The sequence below is a fragment of the Diadema antillarum genome, unplaced genomic scaffold, assembly GCF_040938485.1.
Source record: "Diadema antillarum isolate AM-2024a unplaced genomic scaffold, OU_Dant_1.0 scf00000025, whole genome shotgun sequence".
Lineage (NCBI taxonomy): Eukaryota > Metazoa > Echinodermata > Echinoidea > Diadematoida > Diadematidae > Diadema > Diadema antillarum.
Genome location: NW_027270914.1, coordinates 1,106,571 through 1,133,309, shown reverse-complemented (window position 1 = coordinate 1,133,309; position 26,739 = coordinate 1,106,571). Strand labels below are relative to the sequence as shown.

Genomic DNA, 26,739 nt, shown 5'->3' with positions numbered 1-26,739 from the left:
AAAAAGAGGATGATGAAAATAATTCAAGAAATTCTTGTGACGTATTATCATCACTCTTAATCAAATCAATATTAAAATCACCCATTATATAAATACATTTATTAACAAAACGAGGGCTTTTTAATAAATTCGTCATACTATCTAAAAAATCTTTAGAACTGGAGTTTGGGGGTCTATAGACAACGCCAACTATAATATTTTTACTTTGAGGGATGGAGATTTCAACAAACAAAGACTCTATTATATCATTCATTATATTTAAATCATCACAAGTATCAAACTCAAGGTCATTGGATAAATAAATCGCAACCCCGCCGCCGGTCCTATTCACTCTATTATTTACAATCAAATCATAACCATTCAATGCATACGGTAAATTAATATCAGATGATAACCATGTTTCAGTTAAACCTATTACAGATATTTGTTGTTTATTTTGATTATCTAACAATACCTGTAATTCATCAAAATGCTTATTCATACTCCTAATATTCAAATGTACTATAGAAAATATACTTTCTGAAAAATCTTTCACAAAATCTTTAAATTGATCAACCGTAACATATTTGGAGGAGATTAAAGTGGAATCATGTTCAAAGTCAAAATCATTAAACAAATCATTAGAAAAAAAATTAACATTATTGGCAACGAGGTTTTCATAAAGTGCAGAAGAACGTGAATTGATCTGACTTCTTGATTCTGTAGGCGAGCGTCTAAACAAATCAAAGAGTTCATCGTCATCAAGGGAGTCAAATGCTGCGTTAAGTCGATTAGCCATAACGCAGAACATAAAGTATATGAAGGCATGTCAACTGGTAAGGTTGTAAAAGAATGATATGTGTGAACGTAAATGAATCACAAACAATTTCGAGTTCGGGGATAGTGCAGCGTGTAGGCAAAAACATATTAACATAGAGTTCAAGCGACACAATCAAAGAACACAGAAGACATAAACAATACAAGAAGAAAGCGTACACACTAAATGACAAGGTCTGCAAACGGAATTCAGCAGAATCAGTACAGGGCATATAAACAGAGAGAAAAAAAAAACAGTAGAAAAACAGTAGAAGCTCCCTACGTTTTGTCTTGGCAAAAAGTATGTGAGGAAATATAAGATAATCAAGAATGACGGAAGTGAACGATGGAAATATACAAAATTGTAGCAGCACTAAAAAGAGCAATTTAAAGAAAATGCAGACATTAATCATGCTGCAATCAATAAGAAGCGTGAGATTAATCATACTTTTTTTTACGATATGAATGAGATATACATTATTACACAGTATTAGATTATAAAAGGGATGTTATATTATTCTTGTGAAAACTGACAAAGTTTGATGCAATATAGAAGGGAAAAATCCTATGCAAAACAAATATTACGGATCTTTATACTGAGATTGGGGGCATCAAACTACCGCAAAGGTTTATCTATCAAAACAAAACAGAACAAAATAAAATTCAGAGTGAGGTTGAGTGACACCATGGCGAGACTTGACAACGTGATAAAAACCAGTTTTAGTGAGCTTCGGGTAGCCTGAGACCGTCAACTCAAAGGCACGAAATCATGGTGAAACCAAAACAAAAACTAAAAGGAACATTGCATGTGACCACGGTGACTTGAGATCCTCGCCAAAATTTCTGTCATGAAGGACTTTATACTGGGATGCTGGGGTAAGTCAAACCCTTGTCTATACAGACTTCGGCATGCATTATTATGCGTTAAATGTATAATGGGGAAAATGCAGTCTGGTTGAATAACGTTTTAAATGCGGCCAACTATTCACATTCTTATAAAAATCACGACTACAGGATAATGATAATGGTACGCTATTGCCACTTTTTTTCTCATACAAGTTTGAGTATATTTCACTCCCAAAGTCGCTATTCTGAAAGCTGCGTTCATGTGGTATAACCGATTTTGGTTGCCATTGTTGTGATAAAGGTGACATAAGACATATCACTCAATACAAATTAACTTTCTGACCCATTTGGATAATGGAAAGAAATAACAACCCTGGGAACGCGTTAACTCAATAAAAAGAGGTTTGAATCTCAGAGTCTATTTAGGCCCTATGTGCTTAATCTCATGCGATGGATTGCAGTGAACAATAATTGCAATTAAAAGAACAATGAAAGGATTTAGGATGGTTTTGTTACGCATACACTTTTCTTTCATAGATGATAATAGGACATATAAGACATCACTGAAAGGTATAATGCTTTTTAGAATATAAGATATACCCCAAATCAGGGATTAAGCATTTCGCAACGCCGTTATGCTATTTTTCCATGCTTTGTTTCATTATATCAATATAGGAAACTGAGATAGCATCACGACACGGGTCGTGATCATGCGTTTCCTGATCCTAAATCTCCTATTGGTCGTCACTGCGACCACTGGGCTTCTGAACACAGTAACTGATAAGCTTGCAGCCATTGAGGACCGCTACTTTGTCGTGTTCGAGGTACTTATTTATCCATCTCTTTTATTAATTTATTAGTTTTATTGACAAAAAACAAACAAAACAAAAATAAAAAACAATGAACATGAACAATTTAATTTTCTTAGAAAAAAAATGAATATTGGTAACAAAGGCTTGTCAAAATAATCATAATCAAAGCCGAAACATAACTGTTATCATTGCTCTATTCAAACCGTATGCATAAAGAAATGAGTGAAATAAGGCTGTAATAACATGATTTCAGTTGGGTAAAGATGAAAATGCAAAATATTAGCCTAAAAGTTTGGCAGGAAGTCAAAATCTCAGAGCTCGGAAACCTTGCAGAGTAAATTTGTCTCAGCGACTTCTCCGTGCTATTGCAACGTCACCGTTACCAGCTGGAGAAAAAAAGAAAGAAAAAGAGGAGAAGGTCTCCCAAATTCGAACATGATCGATTCTCCCGCAACTCCTCCGAAAACCGGCTAATTCCAGGATACGTCGTGGAGACATTGGGAAGACGGGTCCGTGAAAATAGGGAGACTCGAGTTGCTTCCAGGTAGCCAATTATTCTGATGAGATACTAAATTAAATGTCCTCTTTTTTTTTCTCGACAGCTCAAACGGGTGCCAGGAGTCAAGTACATCGAGAGTGATGCCCTCGCCACAGTCCAAGCCGTCAGTCCGTGTCATCTTGGGGACTTGATCGCATTGACCAGCGCGACCTGCCTATCGACGACTCATTTTAAAGCGAAGGTAGGCTTTTTAGGTTTAAATGTGGTTAGACTGACCGCCAAAACTGATACGTTGAAACTGCAATACAAACACACACATATACGCACACGAAGACACAATATTGTCTAAGGTCATTAGTAAAATAACACCGAGAGAGTACTCTAAAAACATCCGGGTCAGGACTGACCCGGAAAGGGTCCGTTCTTCTTCTTCTTCTTCTGATTAAGTCTGCCTCCTTCAATAGACTGAAGATTCTTGCAGACTGGTGCTATTTACATTATAATACAATTTATTTACAGATATTTACAAGCACATAGACAATTTGACGAAAATACTAGCCACTGTGATCAACCGTTAGACGGTTTCGAAATGATCCCACAGATGGCGCTGAAACAATTTCTGACGACAGGTAATTCCAGTTCCTTACAGTTCTTGGGAAGAACGAATGGCGATGCGATTCAGTTCTCGAATATGGTACCTGATAGGAGTGTGGTCACATCCGGTTCCGGGTCAAAAATGACTTGGAATTTGGTCATGAAGATCCGGAATGGGGTCACCCTGACCCAATACATGACTGTGAATGGGGTCATATCTGACCCCATTTCTGACCCGGAACGGAATGCGACTCCAACGGACCGGGTCCTGACCCGGATGTTTTTTTAGTGTATGAAAGTTTCATGTGGAAACAGAGACAATGTTGGAGGGAGGTATTCAGGAGTAGGTTGACCTATATAATGCAGGATATTGCATCTGATTGTCAAGTTAACAGGACAAGCTTTGGATGCTGTGAATAGAATGTCGACTGAGGATCGCAGTAGCATGAATTGATGGGGTTCTTCTCTAATATTCGACTGCTGGCTGGTACAGGCGGAGGTTATCAAGTTCAAGTTTCAATTTTCAAGTTTATTTTCCACATCTCATAAAAAGAAAGAAAGTCCTTGGCGGGGACTAATGGCGGACAGTCACGACCAGCGCAGACAGCAGCGTTTCCGCGGATCATATATGCCCATTGAGGAACACATCCGAAATCATAAATAAGAAAAAAAAAAACTATGAAGATGTTGGGGATGGGTTATAGTAAAGTGAGTGTTATGATGAACCGTTTATAGAAGGTTGTATGCTAGCTTTTTCTGCATGACAGGTTATATCTAGGGAAAGTCCGGGGTCGGTACTTTTGTCATAAAAGATCGATGTAGTGCATGTAAGTAAAAGTCGGGAACTGAATGAGAGATGCTAGCTGACAGGGAAACGTCAGATGATGAGGCTGATTGACGGAACAATCAAGCAATATCCGGTTGCAAAGGTGGAGTTCAAAGGCAAATTCAAAGCATCGCGTATGTCAGATTGCTGGTATAAAGTGATTGTATGCAATGTAAATTGTTTAATTGCATGAGGTCAGTGATCCATATTTGAAGAGGGTGCCAGAAGGAGGCAAAGCATTGAGCGATGATGCTGACCATGACAATAATGGTGGTAGGAATGCCATTGGAGATGGTGAGCAGACTAAGATTCGCATGTCATTGACGTTGAAGAGCAGGAGGATGAAACTCTTTCTGAGGTGAAAGCAGATGATACACAGGTGATATTGGTAGTTGAAGCACGATCTCAGAAGGAGGCTTGGATCAAATCGCTTAAGATTTTGAAAACTGGTGATCACGTTTCCTGCGTGGAGCCTGTTGATTTTTTTTTTATAAAAAGAACCGTCATTCAACAAAATCACGAAACAGAAGAGATGTGTACGTAGTGTACACTGCGTGCGCCTCCATAGTCTTTGGTCACGGGTAGAGATGAAAGTCAAAATACCCGTTTGTATCGGAAGGGCATTGTTTGAGAACAATCTTAAGCTTGCTGTCGAACACAAGTTCGTACAACAGCAGTACATCTTGTAGGTAACAAAGCGTGAAGGTTTTAAAGGTGGTGCAGGAGTCTGAATGTCCGAGAACCTTGCAAATTTTTGTAGGTCATGTTACATCTACTGACGAACAGTCAGCGAAGATAATGATGCCTTTCAGACGATAAGTATATGAATTAAGCAGGTCCCTTCGCAAGATCAATGAGACCATACACTTAAATCAATTGGGGAAGATGAAAATCGGTTTTGAAATGGCCGAGATATCCAAAAACAAGGTGAAACAAAGAGTTCCTAATAAAAGGCGTGGCCTGTCGTCTTTTATTATTATCACTTTTTTTTGGATATCTCACCCATTTGAAAACCAATTTTCGTCAAATAAACGTTGAATCCTCACGAAACCATGAATCCCCACCTCAACCAGTACATGGCAGCAACAATCTGTGTAGCTATATAGAAAACTCTAAAAAAAAAGTTCACCAAAGAAAGATTTCATGCTTTTATGGGTATACACAAACTGAAAATGACATTATCTGTTGCTGTTGCTGAATTATACCAAAGTGAACCAAAATGGGTTTAATTTAAAAAAAAAAAAACCCAAACAAACCAGTCAACAGACAGAAAGACAAACAGACAAACAAAGTATTTTGCTCTGTAGTTGTCCAAAGCGGACGAAACTAAGCGAGTTGTAAAGTTGTGTGTATAATAGTGTCAAAGATTTGGTAGACGTAGTGTCTTACATACAGAGGAAAGACGTAAACAGCCGACAGGGGCGGTCACCTGAACACAACGTGTGTCCAAGGTCAAAAGCTATTGTTTTATAGAGTATAACACACGGCCAGATATCGTATCGGGTCCATAAGGAATTAAAACCGTATCGACCCGGTTCAAGCCGCAGAGACCCGCATTGACCCGCATTGATCCGCATCGCAACCCGTGTCAATTCTTGATGGATTCCGGGGCTACGATACGGCGGTGAAATATTTTTGGTCATGTTCAAAGTCTTCTCACGGATTTCAATTCCGTATTGATATCCGAATTGACCCGGTTCGAACGGCATTGACTCGCATCGACCCGCTGCAACCCGCAAAGTAAAACCGTGTGGACCCTTGCCGTATACCGCATTGCCTTCATGCAACGGATGATGACAAGGTTTACATCCGGGTCGGTACGGGTCGAAGCGGGTTGACACGGGTCGATAGGGGTCGAAAAGGATTCAGTTTAAAGAATTTTAAAGCGGATTTTTATACGGTTCGATACGGGTCAATGCAGGTCTCGACGGCTCGAACCGGGAGAATACGGTCTTAATTCCTTATGGACCTGGTTCGAAATCCGGCCGTGTGTGACGGTAACTTATAGCATAGCCTAAATTGCCCTCCATTCCGGGACTAGTCCGGCTCATTTTCACCCGGATCAAATCCGTTTTGTGACCCGGCCGTGTGTGACTCTATAGCAATAGGGTATGAAGGCGTATAACTAACAACAATTAGGTGTAGTATAAGTGATTTCGACAGCCCGAATAGCTCATTCAACCTGTAGGGTCTGTTTACTTACTTGTTTGTTCGTAAATGCTCCTTTCTTATATTTTGACATGTTTGGAGGAAATCTCACCTGGGTGGTGTTTCACCAAAGCTGAGAACAACTTTAAGAACGACTGGTGACCAGTTCTTGTGCCGAATCACTGGAATTCTGATAAGTAAAGTACATCAGAACGTGTTCCAGTCGTTCTTAAGTCGTTCGTAGCTTTAAGAACAGCTTTATGAAACACCCCCGGGTCAACTGTTTTAGATGAGGGACTACAATATCGTCATAAAAGAATTGCGCTTCGTGTTCGTTTAACAGTAAGGGCGGCAGTAAAATACTTACTTTTGTTAGCCCAGGCCCATGTATTGCTTCCCAGTTCATACTTTGTGTCAGACGTAAACTGTGTATTTATTTTGCATCAACTGTGTTAGTTCCATGTGATTGTGTGTTGTTACTGTCATTGTCATTCTCATTTGGCTGAATTAACAATAGTAATAATAATCATAATAATAATAATAACTAGAAATGTCGCTACAGCGACTGGTATGCCTCCGCCATAATGCATGATTCTCCTCATAGGTCTATAGTACATGTTTACAATGTGTGATTACATTTTCACAAAATTGGCAAAATATTCAAATGACATGTTTGTCACAAATGTGTTGAATGGTTCACCTTCCTTGACCTAGGTTTAATTGGATGAATATATAGGAGAGCATGTATTTGGGGATTTAAGGACTTTAACTTCACTTTGACCCATTCATAAGTTTATGTATTGAGTAATTTTCAAGGTATGGAAAAAAAGTGCAATTTCTGTATTGAAAAGTACATTGTTACCGTTTTCATCTGGCCTTTGACCCTAAAAATAGATAATCACTGTCAGGCAAAAAATAAACATAAGTAGTAAGTTTCAAGATCTAACTTTAGCCACTTCCGAGATATGGAGGAAAAAGTTAGTTCAGCACTTTCCCTTGATCTTTGACCTTTTGACCTTTGAGGCAAAAAAAAAAAAGAAAAAAAAGTTAGAGAATCTCTATTAGGTTATACATGCATACACCAAGTGTAAAAAAAAATAATCCTGCTGGCATTGCATAAATATGAAGGAAAAAGTAAAATTTTGAAGTGTTGCCCTTGACCTTTGACCCTTGGCTTTTGACCCCATGAACCCTAAATTCATTAGATAATCACTGCCAGTCAGTACATGTTATATACTCTGTTCAATGACGATACCTTGAACAATTTCCAAGGTACAGAGAAAAAAGTGAAGTTTTAATATTTCTACTTGACCTTTTGACCTTTGACCTCATGAACCCAAACTTTCACCAGAGAATCTTAATTGGGTAATACATGTATACACTAGGTTTCAAGAAAATATCTTCAGGCATTGCATAGATATGGTGGAAATAGTGAAATTTAATGTATTTGAAATTGACCTTTTGACCTTTGACCTTGAGCATGTGCAGCCAAAAGTTGACAGGCACAACTTCACCCCCTAATACACAAATATGTCAAGTTTCATTAGGATACCTTGAAAGGTTTTTTTATTTACGCTGTCCATAAAATTCATTACGGACGGAAGGACGGACGGACGGACAACCCGAAAACATAATGCCTCCGGCACCACTTCGTGGCGGAGGCATAAATATGATAATGAACGCCCTGTACTGCGTGAGACACCGGCGCCCTGACTGAGGTCAAAAGTCGTGCAGTCCTGTGTATCCTGACCAAAAGAGGAATAACTTCTCTTTGACCAATGACCTAAAACCTATTAGAATAAATTGATCTCATTTTGTTTGACAGCAGGCCTGCATAGATAGCTTTTAAAGAATATTTGTCTCTTCCCTGCAAGAAACCTCTGTAGGCTGTACCATATTCAATAGGATTCAATTGAAATGGCATTAAAACGCATTGATGCATTAATATCTCCTTTTCATCTTTATAATGTATACACATAAATAGAGATGTTGCAATAGCAACATACAGTTGCAATATTTTTGCGTGGTGCCAACGTGATTCGGGAAATTCGTGATAGTTATATACAATGTAGTAGCTTTTACAGTATATAACTGAACAAGAGGGCATGATATTTTTTCTTTCTTCCTTTCTATGTTTTTTTCTTGGTTTGTTTCTTTTTTCTTTCTTTTTTTTCCTCTCTCTCTATGGCAACGTTGAAGAAACATCCCATGATTACCAATGGTACAGCCGAGCCCGAGTTCTTTTTGTCATTATGAGCTTGTGTTTGCCTTCTGTGATTCCTTTTTTAATTCACATCAATGAGACAGTGTATTGACCGATTCGGGTTCGTTGAGGGCAGCAGACATTTTGTGGCACTGGGCGCAGCCATTAGCTCAAATTGCGGTGTCCCAGCCGACCCCCCTCCTCTCCCCCACCCCACGGGCAACATGTTTATCGCGCACTTGTAACAAAAGTTCGCGCACTAAGAAAGCATTCGCGCACTCAGTACGAGACGCCTATTGGCTAAAGCAACCAGGGGGGGGGGGGGGGGGGGAGTGGGAGGGGGGGGGGGGGTCGGCTGAGACACCGCAGTAATGGCGCTGCCCATGCCAAAAATACACATAGCGCGTCACAGAATCGGTCAATAGATGAAAAAAATAAAAACAGTTTAACGGTACGAAAGTTAATTATAATTTATCATTGATCAAAACAACCATTTTGCATTTTACACAACGGGACAGTAACTTCATAATGCAATTCACGTATCACAATAATGAGGAGCATAAGAATACAATAACGTCGGAACATAAAACAAATTTGTCAGGTTGGTAAATATACAAACGAAAAAATATACAAATTGACTGCAGATCAAAAACTTCAGAAGACTACTGTTGGCCTTTATACCAGTTTGGTTTCTGGGTAAAACGCTTCCTCCCTCTCCTATAAATGCATCATTTTCACGTAAATTATTTAAGGTAACGCTGAATCAAGTAAGTTCACCACTTTGTAGTCAACCGCAAGAAACTTATTTTCAAGGCATTATTTTCCATTTGCAGATGAAGCAAAAAAAAAAACAAGTTTAATGATTCAAAATAATTCTAAAATGTATGTTAGAAATACAAACACCCAATGTAAAAGTGTTAATCAGTATAATCTATGATAAGTAAACTGGTTAAAATAAATGTACAAAATGTAGACAATAGTTATAATAAAATTGTTTCTAGAATAAACCGCCTTCACAGTTATGGTTTATTGATAAAATAGTGATATCTCCTTATATTTTAGGCTTTATTGTGATTTTTTTTTTTTATAAGGCAGCATGTTTTGTGATACAACAGACCTACACATATGCATCAGATGTAATAACTCGAATATTTTCTTTTAAATTCACTGCTCCGAATGGGAAACGATACCTTTAAATAGCATTCGACGTGTTTCATGTACCTTAATTTTATCAAAACTAATTAAAAGGTGCAAAATGTCACAATGTTATAATGTACACAAGAGATTGAGAGAATTAGAGAGGCTAAGAGAGAAAGAACGAGGCTCAAGTGTGAGAGGAGGAGATAGATAGATAGAGTTACATGTCTTCAAACAATGGTCTTGTCCCTCTCAAAAACATCTTTGTTCTTATAATAACAGAAGTGAGGTGAGAATGATTAAAAAAACGTACGATACACCCAGTTAATAATTTATACATGTAAGAAAGTAAAATGGGTAACATGAATCATCATCTCTCCAATCATTTGATACACACACGTTAAGTTCAACCTAAATTTCAATCCATGTTCATATACTGTAAGACTGTCAAGAAGATATCATACCACAAATATACAAATATTACACCTACAAACGTCATAAGAATAAAGGTACAAAATCAAATCTATTCATCTGGACTTATACTGTTTTGATTCCGAGGCAGTTTCTCGTCTGCGCAACGGCACCTCCCCGCCATCAAATCAGACGAGCTGCTGAAGCTCACAGGGTCGGACGAGAAACCGTTTTCGGAATCAAAACAGTAAGTCCAGATAAACTGATTTAATTTTGTACCTTTTTGAACGTTACCTGGATGAATCTGAACTTACACCAAAAGTCATAACAGTTTTATATACGTGAGAAAATCCACAAGAATGTAAAAAACTATAAATACAATAATCATATGATTACAATCTTCCGCGAACACTCGACGGCTGCATAGTCCATAAGTTAGGGGTAAAACATTAACCTTTAAAATAATGACAGACATGAAAATGACTGATCCATGTAACAAGAAGACATCTTAGTTTAAACGATAGAAAATAAACAAGAACAACGAATAACTAATAGAATTTATAGTAAAATACTTATTGTGTGTGTCGCTGTTAATAAATATATACGTGTGTAGTATACTTTAACTAACGGGTTCTTAGATTTGAGCTTAAGTAAAAACGAAACAAACATGAATCATGAAACAAAAAGTTTATCTAATCAGAAGTGAGAATATTTGTAAGCATTGTTCGAAATGTAGGGTAAATACCCTCTTGTTTTACTTAGCATTTAACTGAAAATTCTAAATAAATTAAGCCTGACACCATAATGCAGAGAAATCGAGCTTTATACAACATAATACCATTAACCCAATACCCCCAATATTATGATAAAGCCTTTCTGGTTCACAGCAAACGACTTTAATATAGTGTAATAGACATGACTGTCCTTCCATGCTCTTCTTTTGAAATACTCAATAATCGTATGTCTATGTGACAGAAGCTAAAAACAACAAAAACACAAATAACCAGAACAGACAAACAAACAAAACAGATAACGCTTTCTACAAACTATTAAACCCGTGAAGGTCCCCCCCTTATACATGTACCATATTTTCAGCAACTTCTTGGAAACTTTTACGTTGTTACAGTTATAGGCCAACGACGTTCCTTTGTGTTGACAGGGACTGATATAGGAATTTTGTAAGGGGGGGGGGGCGCAAAGTTGTTATTTTGCCACTTCCGGGGTATTAAAATCAGTTGATAAGCAAACACAAAAAAGAACGAAAGGAAAGGCCTCAAAAAGGTATTCTTGTACCACTGCCGGGTTTCTTCAGCTGACAGGCAGAAAAAAAAAAGGTTCAATACTATATAGCTGTCAAGGATGGTTCCTTAAAGGGGGGGGGGGGGGGGTGCCCGGTGCACCCCCTCCTGGATCCTGGTACCTCCTTGATGGTACCTCCTGGTGCCTCGCCTGATACCTCCTTGATACACAAAGTGAGGGGATCTTTGGCCAAAAGAGAGAGTTACTCATTGAGACCATTAATGAAAAAAAAAATAATGAGAGATGAGCGCAACTGCACTTTATAGTCTCCATTTTTTTTCCCTTGCCTGTCAGAGCAAGCTGTGACGATATTGAACAAGTGGAAAGCGTTGAATTAGCGGATTAGTCAAGGAAAAAGGCTGTTTTTCATGACACTCCCATTTTGGTTACCACAAAATTTCAGTAGGCATATTCCCTTTTTTTAACCGTAATTATCACGTATTATTAGACTGATGCCGTGGATGATGGATATATCATTGTTTAATTGCCATTTTAATGCAGTGATATCAAGTTATAGATATTTGAGAGCACAATTATAAAGTGTGACTTATACACTGTATGCGTAATTTGTGTTGTAGTAATGTCTAACAGTAAACTTCCAACAGTTAATATAAAGTGCTTTGTACTTTACTTACGTGTTTTAACCAGCCTTCGTTTTGGCATGAAACGGTGGACCTTTTCTTTTTTTTTTCTATTCACACTGGCTTGGACTTGAATAAAGCCATTGATAAACAAACAAGGGCAATGCCATGCCGCGTCCAAGAAATCCGTCGAATAGAATTCGTCGAGGCGACTCCTATATACATTATAATAGGGAATGTTACGGAATTTTAAGCATATCATATATATCTTAACATACCAGTGATGTAAGTATAATATACCACGTATACTGAAAGTGGCGGCAGTGTGTGATGTTCCATCAACACACAAGAGTTTGTAAAAACTCACACACAAATCTGCATTAAATTCAATGGTTGATATTTGGAATTATATAAAGCTGTATCCTTCACATCAAAGTAATTGTCTTGAATATTATAACAACAATGACCCTTCTTTTTATTTCAATTTCTTTTCTTGCTTTTTTTTTTTTTGGGGGGGGGGATATTAAAGAGGCCTGCAATTGGAACACAATAATATGTTGTTATTTTCGAACCAAGAAGAAAGTCCACATATGACTTATATTGTTTTTGTTTTGTCTTTAAATAGAATACAATGTATATGACGTGTCTCGAGGTGTGTGTGTTTATTGTGACTTGTTGACAAGAATATGTTTTATTTTTGCATAGAATTGTATTGCAATATTATGATAAGCCTGCTCAAAATATATGTGTATATTGCTTTTCTGTCTGTTGCTGGCGGAAGTGAAATAGAATTCAAATTCAAATTCAATTTAATACACAAGAAGAACGACCAGAAGAATACTAGCCAGGACGCATCCGCTCATCAACCCTATCAACGACCAACTGCGGGCTGATTTCGCGTCTCTCTCCGCACCTTCGAAATCGCCAAGCATGTACCGCTGCCTCGCCTGCGGGTAAGAACAGAGAAAATCACCGAAATGAACATGAAATAACAATCTATTGCTTGTTTGTTTGTTTGATTTATTTTCATCAACATGATCCAATGTATAGATCCAGTATTCCTTTCAGTAATTACTCAGAAAACAACAACTTATGCCTACAAATTACAATAGATTCGTGCAATGCAAATAAGTGTGTATAATAATTGGAATAACAAAATGTATATTATACTACCAAATTTACGATAATTACTTAAGAAATTCTGAAGTATAAGATCGGATGGTCATCATACTTCAAAAGGAAATTGTAAGGTTAGTCACTGAGCATATAATGTTGTATCATTGAGGCAAGAGAATAAAATTAATGAAGATTTCTAAATTAGAAAACAAAACCCTATTCCTGAGCGAAGGACAAACAGAATTGATATCACAAGAAAAAAAAAAAAGATGTCTAATGCAACCTCGTTGAATATCGTTCAGGAATACAGGGGAGTCGGCGTAGTAGATTCGTATAATATAGTGGAGATGGGAAACTATAGCAGATGCCCAATGAAAATGGTCTAACGTTATCATAGTAACACCTCTCGCTTAACCCACTCGCTACCACCATGCCAGAATTTCATTGATATTGCGTACAATTGGGCAATACTGACAGTACTCAAAGAGTTAACAGGTCTGACTTACATTTGAGGCCCTAATGACGCCAATAATTCCGAATGGTAGGCAGAAGAATACAGTAACTAAAACAGCGAACACTGTGTAGTCTGGAGGTGGACGGGGAGCCTGCCTCACGATCACACGTGCGTTGGAAATCGCCTCTCCAGCCTCCTAGAATAGAAGGAACACGAATTGGAGGAATTTGTTTCGCACCTGCTGATTGCAACAGTTTCTCTTTTTTTTTTTTCATTTGCCTTTCTTTCGACATACTACCTTTGCGAACTATTAGCAATCAGGTTCAATTGACCCAAATATTGAAATGATCGACTTCCCCTCAAAAAAAAAAGAAACCCCCAAAACAAAACAAAACAAAACAAAACAAAACAAAACAAAACAAAACAAAACAAAACAAAAACAAAACAAAACAAAACAAAAACCAGCAAAATACTTTGAATTTATTCAACAGCTAGCCGAAACAACTTGAGGTCTATGCAAGTTTAATCGTCAATTTTTCATTATCAGAATACTTCTGCAGTGTATTTGGCCAAGACACTCATATCCGTTCCTCGTAACTCTCACACGTAAGAATTTTTGGACATGTTATTTCATAACATACAAGTTATAGCTTTTATGCATAATCTCTATAAAATGAAATTGTTACTTCTTTATGACAACTATAACACAACAAATATAATTTTGTGTTCAGTAGAGAATTCTTTATTTTGCAATGTGCGCTGTAAGGAAATGGTTGTATAAACATATATTATTATTGTGCTTTTATCATTTTGTTGTAACAATGACAAATTATTTGTTATTCCCTTGAGGTATATATGGAAATATGAAATGAAATTAACCTGAACTAAACTTGGTAATGGAACAATTTTTCTTTCCTTTTTTATTGTAATATAACTATTTTTCTTTCATTTTATTGGTGATTGTCTTTGCTGGTAATGGTGTTTAATCCATCGTATGGCAACTCATATAGAATGGGCAGACTGTTCTCAGTGCAAATGGTATAGGACGGGAAGTTCGTTTCAATGGTAGTATTGTCACTTTAATCAATATAATGTATAAAGATATATAAGCATCACATACACGATAAACTATTACTAATGAACAAATGAATAATCTAATGAAAAACCTTTTCTTCTTTGAAGGCATCGTTGCGATGTAATTCAACACACACAATTTAAAACGAAGAATTGGTCTATCTCTTCTTGACCGTATTTTTCGTGTTTAAATGGGTGTGCTTCGAGGCATTACAACACCGATGTACGCATGGGATTCCTCCATATCATTATCAGTGCCGTGTGAAAATGCAAAAAACCTCATTTTCATGAATTTCCAAGCCCCCTAATTTTCTTGTTAATAGCCACATAACCAACTAAAACTGGTGTGCATGGCTTTACAATATTTATCAGTATACAATTCAGTTATTGTTGAGTTCCGTGTTTGGGAACAGAAAGAATCTATCACTGTACTTATTAACATAATTATGAAACTTTGTAATACCAGAACATCATAATTTCGGGTCCGATTTTAATCAAACAAGTATGATGAAGTTCAAATGACACCAAGCTTGCAGGATAAAATGTGGCATCTAAAAAACAATATTACGAGTTAAGTGGGAAATAACCCCCAAAACACATGTTGATTGAGTGAAGGGTGCAATATTACATCCGTCAAAGTTTGAGGAAAATCCATTCAAAAGTTATGAATTCTTAAAGTTTTGGTGACGAGATCGCTGGATCAGAAGACTACTACGGATCATGACATCACATTTGGACTACCATACAAAGAAAATAAAAATAAAATTAAAAATTTTCACTTTTAATGAAAGAGCACTAGACTTAACTTTTTCAGAAAGCAGGGGGAATAATATTACCCTTGACATATGTCCGTGACAAGTTCAGGGAATGTGTGCTTTTCATATAAAATTATATTTTGTGGAATTTTCGTTATACTTTCTTTTGCGTGAATATCAAAGTGCAGATACCGGAACAGACCAGCCAGGCAACCGCCTAAGAGTCAGTCTGCCTGAAGATCGCCCTGGTATAACGTGAAACCGGCGCGCCGATAGGGTAGCAGACAAGGCACTCAACCACAGGTGCGCCTATATCGTTATTATAATTATATTCCCAAATAGGAAATTGGGATCTGCACTTAGCAAAGTACTCTGCAATGAGGCAAACTGAAGCGGCATGCATCATCATTACACAAAATGATGCACTGGACAGAGTGGATCGGTGAGAATTGGGTGCACGAGTTTATCTTTATAGCTGTTTAAACCCACGAGCGCAGCGAATGGGTTTTAGACTGTTCAAAAATGGAACGAGAGCATCCAATCCCCACTGATCCACGAAATAGGCCTGGTCATTATTTGTGTTATAAAATGGGCCCGTAAATTAATGAATAACCATTTTCCCCATTATGTGTCCGGTACAACTACAACACTGTACAAGACTTGAGCCATGTGTTGGGATCTTACCAGTGTGGATCAGTAAAAATCAATGCATGACAATTGACCAATCTGATTGCAGGGACTCTAAAGCCCATTTTATAATTAATACTTACAGTTATGATCACCGGCCGAACAGGAGCTGTTGGTGTTGCACCGTAGTTGCTCGGCTGATAAGCAGGTGGTGCCTCTTCGTATGGCGGTACTGCACTCTGCAGAAGGGATTTTTCGTCAACACCTGCCAAGAACAGTTAAGCATTTTTTGGGGGATGTTTGTCACCATGACAAAGAGATTAATCCACGCTCATAGAAAATTGAAATCAATAAGTTATGTTGTTAATTGCCTCTAACCTGCTACCAATGTGAAGTCTAATCGTTTCATTATTTTTTTTTTAAATATATTGATTGAAATGAACTGAAGAGATTTCATTTATTGTCCTATACCATGTCTACAGAGAACATAGTATTACGGAAATACAGAAATTAATTTCTTGAGAGTAGAACCAGCATAAACTTGAAGAGGAAGTACGTCGAGTTTAATTCTTATCAAAGCAAGATGCATGTAGTGATCTGTTCGTTCGCTCTCAAATTTAGCCGTGATCGTTGAGCTACATCCTGCTACAATGATTGTCTTTTGTGTGCAGGTGCATTAGAAATAAGGGTGTCATGCCAAGTAAAGCAGTAACGAGATTAATTTGTGTTATTATTATCTGTTCTTTACAGGAGTTTCAAGTACGTTGTTATAATATGAAGACAACAATCATTTCTCTAAATGGCCATTATAGACTGTACCAGTGTAGGACACAAGGTCTTGTTTTGGTTTAAAATAATCATTCCTACACCACAATCAAGCTGACTATCATAAAAGGGTTTAAGATTTAGACAAATAGAATGGCAAAGGTTACAGAGAAGTCGAAACCGTGAGGAAATCAAAAAACGCCAAGCACTTGAAAAACAACGCAAAACAAAACATATAAGGAAAGAATCAAGGTTTTCCAACCTTTCCAACGCTGACGATAGTGACGTTGCCTATACTATATTATATCACCGCTATATATATCATTGATAGACCACTGCTATCATTACGTTTGTGATGTAGGCCTATATAGTGTAGGCACTCTACTGGTGAGCAACAGTGGTCCCTCGGTACAGTGTGTTATGACTGATGGCAATTGTTTCACTGGACATAATAAGCATAAAGTATCGGGGTCATCCCACAAGACCGACACCCACGAGTCATGCAGCCCACGAGTTTGACATTGAAAACGGGTTCATGAGACATACAGCTCACGAGTCATATAGCGAATGAGTTGGAAATTATAGGCAAATAAAGCCCATGACTTCGACACTAAGTAAAAACAACCCAAGAGTTCGACAGATACAACACGGGGCTTAATGTGTCGGTCTCGTGGGCCTTTAACAGTGTCGAACTAATGGGTTGTACATAACTCATGGGGTGCATGACTTGTGAGTTGTGTGACTCGTGGGCTGTATGACTCGTGGATGTTGGTCTTGTGACTCGCGCCCAAAGTATCATTATAAATGTATTAATCATTTGAAAATGGATGTAGAGTAGTAATAATGGAGTGACAGTGTAGAGCTGCCCCCGTTTTATCGTATTGTTATCATTCTAATCGTTTAAGTGTTATGACATTCCATTAAATCCTCGTAATCCTAACTTTTTCAACTAGTCCATGAATTAACAAGGAAAAGGAAAAATCAAACAAACAAACAAACAAACAAACGAAAAAACAACATGCTAAACCAAAAGCATATTCTGTTCAAGCTACCCAGCTTGCTTCTTAACACTTTTTTGTACAGCTAGATCATCGAATAACGTCTGCTAATTCAGTGCAGTAATAGTCTTATGTTAAAAAAAGGTGATATGTTAATATTGAAAACTACCAAGAATGTCCTTACCCGACATTATTTCTTGTGTGTACAGCACAGATGTCAGAAGCAGCAAGGAAGTAACACTCTATACAGCACAAATCGCTCACTCTTTTCTTTTCCAGTAATCATTAACGTACAGCGTTGTTTCTAATGTCTTTCTTGTACATGGGTGTTATAGGGATGCGCCGTCTTGATAAGAATCAATTTTGACAATCGGTGCTCAGTGTAGTTACGATCTCATGGACTTCCGACTTTGCCCTATATTGTGTGCAGAATAAATTATTGATGAACTTGGTACCACTATCATTGTTTGAATACTATCAAAACAGAGTCGTAAATAACGTAATTGGTATACTGTGTTGTGTTCCGAACTTTTACGTGTATGACGCCCACGATGCCTTCGTGGAACACGCAATGCCTATAGTGAGAGACAGCTGTTGACTTTAAATTTCCAGGCGCCCTTTTGATTTTAGCAGTCTGAACAATCTACTTTCTATCTTTTTCTTTTCTTTTTTTTACCTGCTTCCTATACCCATTCCGGTTTGGAAATAAGGTTAATTCTTTGGCTCAGCAAATGTTAAGTTTGACATTCATTATTCTTTTTTTTTATTGAAGAGGGGGGGGGGGGGGGGCTATTCCGAGTTGAGATCCAAATAGAACTTTATAATGTGTGGTATTTTTCGTAAGGCTTCCTATTACATGTCTGTTTATGTATATTCTGTGATTTGTCCTGCGTGTTTATCTACACTTATTGTCCTGGGCAACGTATTGATATAGTGAGTTCGCTGTGTATATTGTGTTACATGCATGTATTACCTCTTCCAATGTTTCCTATAACTTCAATAAAGTGATAATGAGAGTAGTGTGGATATAACAAGCTTTATTTGTTATTCAGAATGTGTGCGTGTATTTGAGTGTGAATATAGAATATTATGTGTGTGTGTGTGTGTGTGTGTGTGTGAGTGTGTGTGTGAATGGTTTTTGTATGATTTTTCTTTGCTTTTGTTCCATATTCCAGGTTTTCAAGTAAACCATGAAATAGCCAGAGGTTCTTTGCTGGCTGTATAATTCTTTCTTGAGATTGCCATACTGAAATTTTGGAATGTTAGCATGGGAAACACCCATCAACATTGTTAAACCTTTGTAATAACAAAAGAAAGGATTAAAAATTATTTGCTCGCACACGTTCCCACTTAGATTAATCTCTAAATGTATACTCTTTTGAAGGCTAGTTAAAATTGTGTTTGTTGGAATCCCACTTAAATGATAATTTGTATATCATCATCCTCAAATAATGAAACGTATACTCTAATATTTTGTAAGTACAGCTTTACAGCCTTTCAAGCAACGTTCTTGATTAACCCTGTTCCGATTCTCTATAGCAGCTTGTAGACATTGCAGTCATGTTGTATTTTTGGAATTTTGTAGTTGTTGCTTTTTCTTCTGCAACGTGACGAAAAAGAAGCTTTTTTTCCTTCTGCCACGTCTGTCCTGTAATGTCTGTTTCGTTTAGATTAATTTAATATTTTTTCTTTTGTAGGTTTTGAGTCGATTGTATGAATTGTCCATAATTTACAAGCTCTGCTTTCCAATGGACTCAGAGCATGGATAATGAAACATATAACAAGGTTGATTTGTAACTTTGATGATATGCTTTTGATTCATATTTACCTCTAATTTTCATGGTAAAGTCAAATCTCATGTACCATGTGTACTCAAGATCATTGTGATTTTTCCGTGTATTACATTATGTTTGAAGAAAATAAATGAATTTAATTGAAATACTGAATTATAAAATATAACGTATATTATGATAATTAATACACGTGAAATTTGAGCCCGGTTAGACGCAACATGATCATATTTATTGTGTTTTGAGTAATCTGCACAGATTCCTGTATGTGTTTCTGCCTGATGGGTCTGTGTATATGAATATGAGAGATACATGTGAAATTAAATCTGCACAGATTCCTGTGTTTGTTTTTATGCATGGATGGGTATATGTATGTGTAGGAGCAGGGGAGGGTAAACTACAAAAGTCACGCAAGCTGCATTTTGGTGTGTTTTGGAAAAAAATGACACCATTGGACAAAAAAAGGGTAAGAGCACAATAATCTTAATATTGCGTCTAACCCGGCTGAAATCAGGCTTAGTAACCACACGAAAACACACACACACACGCACACAGAAAATTGTTATAGTATTCTCATTACGTCCCCTCCCCTCCCCCTCCCTCATGTTCTTTCTTTGTTCTCTCCCATGTCTCTTGCACATGTAATTTCTCTATATCTTTCTTTCTTTCTTTCTCTCTCCCCACCTTGTTCAATGGCTCCTTTTCAATCCTCATCATTTCTTGTTCCATCAGACTCCATGACAGTTTTATGGTTAGTAAACAGTCACCCTGCTTCTGTCATTTGCCTTGAAACAGACACGAACAATCATCCACAATCGGCATCTTGTTAATAGAGGGCTAAATTCATTCTCTTTATTGACTCTGCGATACACTTTGATATGACTAGGTAAGCAACAAATTTGGTAATAAGTGAGACAAAAGACAATAAATATGTTACGCCTATTTGCTTGTATCATCGAATGATTAAGTCAAAAAGGCTTCCATTTGTGTGTATTGTCACGGAAAACTAATGTGATGATGAATGGTACGCAGTTTTCGTAGGCTTTTTCCTCTTCGGTGATATATTACCATGAAGTATTCGGATAATTAAAAACAGATCCACCTCACATATCTCCTCAATGCTTTGAATACAAAATACTTATCACATAATCACGTCAAAGCCACATTCTATCAAACCAACAAAATACCCAAAATACAAGATGCGTGTCATTGAACATGAGTAAAAGATAGAAAACTCTGATTGCAATCCAAACTCACTACGCAAAGAAATGTCTCTGTCCCATGAAAGAGGTGTATTTCATTGTTTTTCGCAATGCTTTTTAAAAACATTTTGATTACTAAAACGCCCGGCTGAAAGCCGCGAGGATTACGACGTAGTAGACGACGACAAAGATAATCCACGCGAGGTTGAGAATGATGCCCGTGATAAGACCGATCGTTGCCCACTTCTTCGCCGAGCGAGAAGACTCTTGAGCGCCCACTACGTCGCCGGTTGCAAACCGTGAATTGACCTGTAGATAAAAGAGATGCACAGAGCCCTGCATAATATAGAGTACGTACTAAAATAACAAAGTACTGCAACCTCTTAGAGAGGATGCATATAATATCTGGATTTTACAGAGCAATCATGTGCATTCTTGTCATCGCAATTGTTTTTGTTTTTGATGTTGTCTGTTCTTTCAATTTTTGGGAAACTGAAATCAATGAACATTTTCATTAAGAGGTGCATATCATGCATCTGTTGCTCTCTGAATTTCTTGGGCTAATATCACACTTCGATGTATGTAGAAAAAGTATACCCGGTACTGTATTTCAAAGATAATATGTCTTGCGTACTGGTATTTGTTGCTGAAAATGAAATAAATGAAATGAACTCAAATAAGATCAATTCGTATCTTGAACAAGTTTGATTAAAAATTACGGTGTTTGCTCAATGTCTATAAATGTACAATTAAGAGGGAGAAATGTTTGTGGTATTAACGCCACGTGTACAAAGTCCTTGTAGGGAATGTTGATTGGCAGAGGAAGAGCCTATATAGAAAGAGGAGAGTAGTGGAGGGAAGTGCGCAGGGATAGTGTAAGGAAGGACGATGATGACAAGTGGAGAGACTGTAAGTTGGAGTTGCACTATAGTGGAGACTATTAGTTTCTCTTTTTCTATCTTATCTAGCTCTCTGCAGTCACTTTCATTCCACTCCTTTCTTTCTCTTATATAGTCTGTTTCTACTCCATGTATCTTTTTCTTTCTTTTATTTATGCTTCTTTACACCCCGAACCATTCTTTTCAGGACACACCAATATTTTAGAGTTTCTTTACAGGTTATTCGTCAGTGCCTTCCCCCCTCATGTCTACATTCCTTTCCCTTTCTTCCACAGGAACCTTTTTCATAACGTAAACTCTAATAGTTTTTTTTTTCTCTCTCTCCTATAGATTCATTCCTAACATCAACTCACCCCCCTTCACTGTTTTAGCTTTCATTCCTCTTTTTTTCCCCCTCTCTCTCTTTCCTTTTTCTTTGTGCTAATCTATAGTCTCGTCTCTCAGTGGCGGATCCGGGGGGGGGGGCACAACCGGTGCACGCCCCCTTTATTTTTCGTTGAAAACAAAAGAAAAAAAATGAAATGAAAGCCGGAAGTGGCACCAGAAATATTAGTTGCACCCCTCCCCCTTTACAGAATTCCTGGATCCGCCCCTGTCTCTCCTCGACTTTTATGATACCTCTTTCCTTCCCGATATACCCCACTTTTGCTGTTTTGATTCCGCGTTCCATATACTTGTACCAGGTCCAGATCGTTTACCGACTTCCGTTTCTCTCCCCTTTTATGGTGTCACGAATCTTCACTTCTCTCTCCCATCTCCATGATTTTTCAACCGTCAACTCCTCCCTCTAACCCCCCCCCCTTCCCGTCTATTTCAACTCTCATCCCAACGCTGTCCGAACTTTTTACCTAATGTTCACCATGTTCTCAATTACGACTCTCTCTGACCCCTTTATCCCGTCTCCACTAGTGCAACTTCGACTATATAGCTCAGTGCTAAACGTATTTGTTTCTTTTCACGCTCTCTATATGTCGTTTCCCTCCTAACTCTGCTCTTTCGAAGTTGTTGTTGTTTTATAGAAAGAAAGAAGAGAGAGAAAAAGCTTTTTTTCTGCCAAGCAACGATCCCCACAAGGACTACGCAGACATGGTGTTACCAATCGCAAACTTTGCCCCTCATTTACGCAAACCTTCATGCAACATATTCTAATATCATTTGTTGGGCAAGGAGCATTGTAATGTAAAGTGAAATGATCATACTGTGGGTAATCAGTATTAGTTAGTATGCGTGCATAATCAGTAAATTCTTCTTTCATCATGTTTCATTATGATTTAGGCGAGCCTATGTTTATCTCTCTGTCACCGAGGATATCCGTACACATAAACAACGTTCTGAATTTCAATCAAAGCAGTTGTTCTTTGCTCTTTGGCACAATGATTAAGCATAATTATGATATAGAGTAGACACATTCAATGTATCAGTGGCGGATCCAGAGGGGATCGCACCGGGCGCGCGCCCCCTCTTTATTTTTTATTTTTGCGTTAAAACAAACCAAAAAAAAAAAAAAAAAAAAAAGAAGGCAGAAAAAGAAAAAATGGGGGGGGGGGGGGGTGCGCCCCCCTTTAATTTTGTAAAGGCGCCTCCCCTTTACGGAATTTCTGGATCCGCCCCTGAATGTATACACATCTATGCAAACATAAATGCATTCATACATACATAAGTTGCCGTACCTAAAGAGACAAACATTGATTATAAAATCAACACTGTTATTATCATTTTTTATTTATTTTTTTCCAAGGAATGAACAAAAAATGATAACAAAATACTACTTATCAGTTGTAAAGAAACGCATAATCATATAAGATGCACATACGGTAACAAAATCATACAACTGTACAAACATTTCATTATTCACGTGATTTAAATAGTATTATCAACATAATCATCAAGTAGCCTATTCACAACCTGTAGAGTATGGGAAAAGTGAAATATCCTGCCTTTTTAAAAACAAGGGATGAGCATATTTGCATTGTTTTGTATATTGTCTCCAAACCGGAAAATTATGCATTCTTTGAAAAACGTATGTTGAAACGATGCAATGAAAATAAGAAGATACGGGCAAGAGAAAGATACACACACACACACAAAAAAAAAATGGACGGAAAAACAAGGAGGAAGGGAAGATAGAGAGAAACAAAGAGAGAGTGAGGGGTACAAAAGAAAACAGGAAAACAGCACTGCACCCTGAATCAATCAAATATGTGCTCGACGAAGGTGTGGTGTTTGAGATAAACATAGCCTATAATTATACTAGGTTTTACATGATTACGGTACCGGCTTTGGGAGGTATAGGGTCTACCCATACGTTGAACACAATCGTGGAAAGAAACAGTTTTTTGTTTTGTTTTTGTTTGTTTGTTTGTTTGCAGGTTTTTTGTTTGTTTGTTTGTTTGTTTTTTGTTTGGGGGGGGGGGAATCTTGTCCATTATAGGCACATCACCGAATTCAAACTCAGAACCTGTCTGGAAGTAGAATACCCCTATAACAGAGTATTAGTAATCTATTGCCCCCTGCACAACAGCGCCACTTTACGATGCTGCACTTACTTCCGTAGCCTTCACGATAGCCACGATGCCGAATGGTAGACAGCAGAAGATAGTGACGAGGATGGCCTGCACCATATAGTTACTGGGGGTCACCTGGGCATCCCGCACGATGACCGTTGTATGGGTCGGAGGGGGAGGTACCGCGGGCTGAGCAGCCATTGGCTGCTAACAATTAAAGTGGGTGAAACGGGAAAAATAAAATAAAAATACAGGTATACAAAGTTAAATAATGTCTCCACATCACGACAAAGGTAGGGAATTCATAATATTTTTTTTCCAGAAAATACTAGTTTGCTCGCATTCCATAATTTTGTTCATATAATATCATCGTTATCAATTGTCATGATTAATATTCTGGTAATATGTTGCGCATGCACCAGTACCGGACTATATATCGATCAATTATGCTAAACTTCATTGCTTCCGCCCACCCATCAAAACGTATCGGATCGCAGTCTGATAAATCCGAACTGGTTGGTCGACTATCAGGTGAGTGTCAGACATGTGGCGCGTGATCCTTTAATCGGACGATCTTGACTTATCGGATCACCACCCGACATGTCTGACAATGGCCTGACAATGTAAGTCATATAAGTAATTTTGTTTTAAAGGGCATTATATCTGTAATTGCGGATCCACTTGTACATACTTTTAATAAGTCTACATTACGCGCGCGCGCGCGCACGCACACACACATACACACCCTGATTTTTTGTGAGGACAAGAAAATGGGGAAAGGGTCAACCAAGTCAATCTTGAGCTTTGTATACTATTATCTAAGAGAGCTATTCTTCTACATTATTCCTAACTTTGGGATCATAAAATAAATGGGAAAGTGTGCTTCAGCAGTTTTTCTCCATTTTTTTTTCAATGAACTGTCCTTTTCAGTTGGATGAAAGCCAAACTGACACATATGCATTTGAATCATTCTTTTTTTTAAGGAAATAAATACACTATTGAAACTGAAATTGAAAAAAAAAGAACATCAAAATTATGTTACACCAATAAAGCAACATATGAATGTGTAATATATAGCAATGTAACACATCCTGCTGTAAGAGCAAAGAAGAATACTTGGATAAAATTCACGAGGCGACCATGCGAGAAATTAAATAGAGAGTGTGAAAATCAAAACAAAAAACAAAACAAAACCAAAAACCGAAAACATAATGCATGACTCAGAGTCGTTTTTAAAATACATTCGGTCCAAATCTAAGTCATTACACTAAGTAAGTTATACTAAGTATACTGCAAGCATAACCATTTACCATTCAGTGACTCTGCTGTTTCATGGACAGATGAAGTTTTATCTGTTGAAAAAGTGCAAACCTTGCCTATTGACGCTAAAGCCTTCTTCTACAGTTTGGTCAAGTTTCGTGAAAATTGCATGAGTTTTAAATGTACAGCGTGAGATTAATGAACTCACCCTGTTAGGGCATCCCTGCATAGGTTCCTGACCAGATTTTGGGGACTTACGATGATATATGTAGCATGCACTGTTAGAACGCTGTGTAAAATTTCGTTGTTTAAAATATTGTTGTTTAAAATTCTAAACAATGTTGTTTAAATATAGAAAATTGGAGCTTGATTGCCTTAAACAGCGGTTGTTTAAAAACAATTCGGAATGATTATCCAAGCAATTAAACAACGTTGTTCAGAAATTGATGGGCAAAAGTCATGTGATAGTCATGAACCAATCAGCGGGCCTGCATATATCCTTCGTCGCAATCGATCGCCGCCGGGCGGCCACCGCGCCTCATCACACACACACGTACATCATCACGTTTATGTACGTATAGCTATACAGTAGCGCGGCTATTCATCATGATGGACGGCGGTGACAATGACTGTACAATGCAGCTACTAGTATATGGAGTCACGAACATTCTCAGCAAATGGGGTCTAGCTATAGAAGAACTTTGCCAGTCATTCCAAGGTATTTATTTATTTAACTGATAGTTACATCGCTTCATGCCCATCTGTAATTTGCATGATGTATGAAGCTAGTCACGGCTCACGCTTTGGGTTCTTGGCCGGGCTGCGCTACGCCTGCCTTCATGCATGTAACGTTAGATCTAACAAACTGTTAATGTTAACGTTAACGTTAAGTTAGGTCGTCTGTACCGGTACGTACATTTGTCATTATGTTTTTCAACCAACTCGTGCTTGTATAAACACTTGCATAATTCAATCCTTACATCCATTTTCAAAACTTCACATAAAATACGAATTTCTTTTACAAAAACTAATCATCTAAATCAGCGTACGGAATATTCCCATTGTTGACACAGTACAGTAGCCTATTCGTTGTACAGTATTCTACAGTGTAAGTTGTAACACTAACAGGCACCGTATCACATCA

The 26,739-nt window shown here is 37.7% G+C and overlaps 2 protein-coding genes across 2 annotated transcripts; both read right to left on the bottom strand.

Annotated features, from left to right (window-relative positions):
* Positions 1 to 12,960: 12,960 nt before the first annotated feature.
* On the bottom strand, positions 12,961 to 18,131 carry LOC139733920 (proline-rich transmembrane protein 1-like). Its single transcript, XM_071644736.1, has 4 exons — positions 18,125 to 18,131; positions 16,321 to 16,442; positions 13,774 to 13,917; positions 12,961 to 13,098 (listed from the first exon to the last, which is right to left on the bottom strand). The coding sequence occupies exons 1-4, from the start codon at positions 18,129 to 18,131 to the stop codon at positions 12,961 to 12,963; spliced, it is 411 nt and encodes a 136-aa protein (XP_071500837.1).
* Positions 18,132 to 21,067: 2,936 nt separating this feature from the next.
* Positions 21,068 to 24,536, bottom strand: LOC139733912 (proline rich transmembrane protein 1B-like). The gene is made up of 2 exons (XM_071644725.1): positions 24,378 to 24,536; positions 21,068 to 21,241 (listed from the first exon to the last, which is right to left on the bottom strand). Exons 1-2 carry the CDS (start codon positions 24,534 to 24,536, stop codon positions 21,068 to 21,070), a joined length of 333 nt encoding a protein of 110 aa, XP_071500826.1.
* Between the last annotated feature and the right edge of the window lie 2,203 nt (positions 24,537 to 26,739).

What these genes read in the sequence shown, in the direction of transcription:
- LOC139733920 (XM_071644736.1), bottom strand. An exon ending in TTCGGCCGGTGATCATAACT is followed by an intron (nt 13,918 to 16,320) that starts GTAAGTATTAAT and finishes CTTCTATTCTAG; the next exon opens with GAGGCTGGAGAGGCGATTTC. An exon ending in GCGTCATTAGGGCCTCAAAT is followed by an intron (nt 13,099 to 13,773) that starts GTAAGTCAGACC and finishes TCTTACCCGCAG; the next exon opens with GCGAGGCAGCGGTACATGCT.
- LOC139733912 (XM_071644725.1), bottom strand. Translation starts at nt 24,536, where the DNA reads ATGGCTGCTCAGCCCGCGGTACCTCCCCCTCCGACCCATACAACGGTC. An exon ending in CTATCGTGAAGGCTACGGAA is followed by an intron (nt 21,242 to 24,377) that starts GTAAGTGCAGCA and finishes TTTTATCTACAG; the next exon opens with GTCAATTCACGGTTTGCAAC.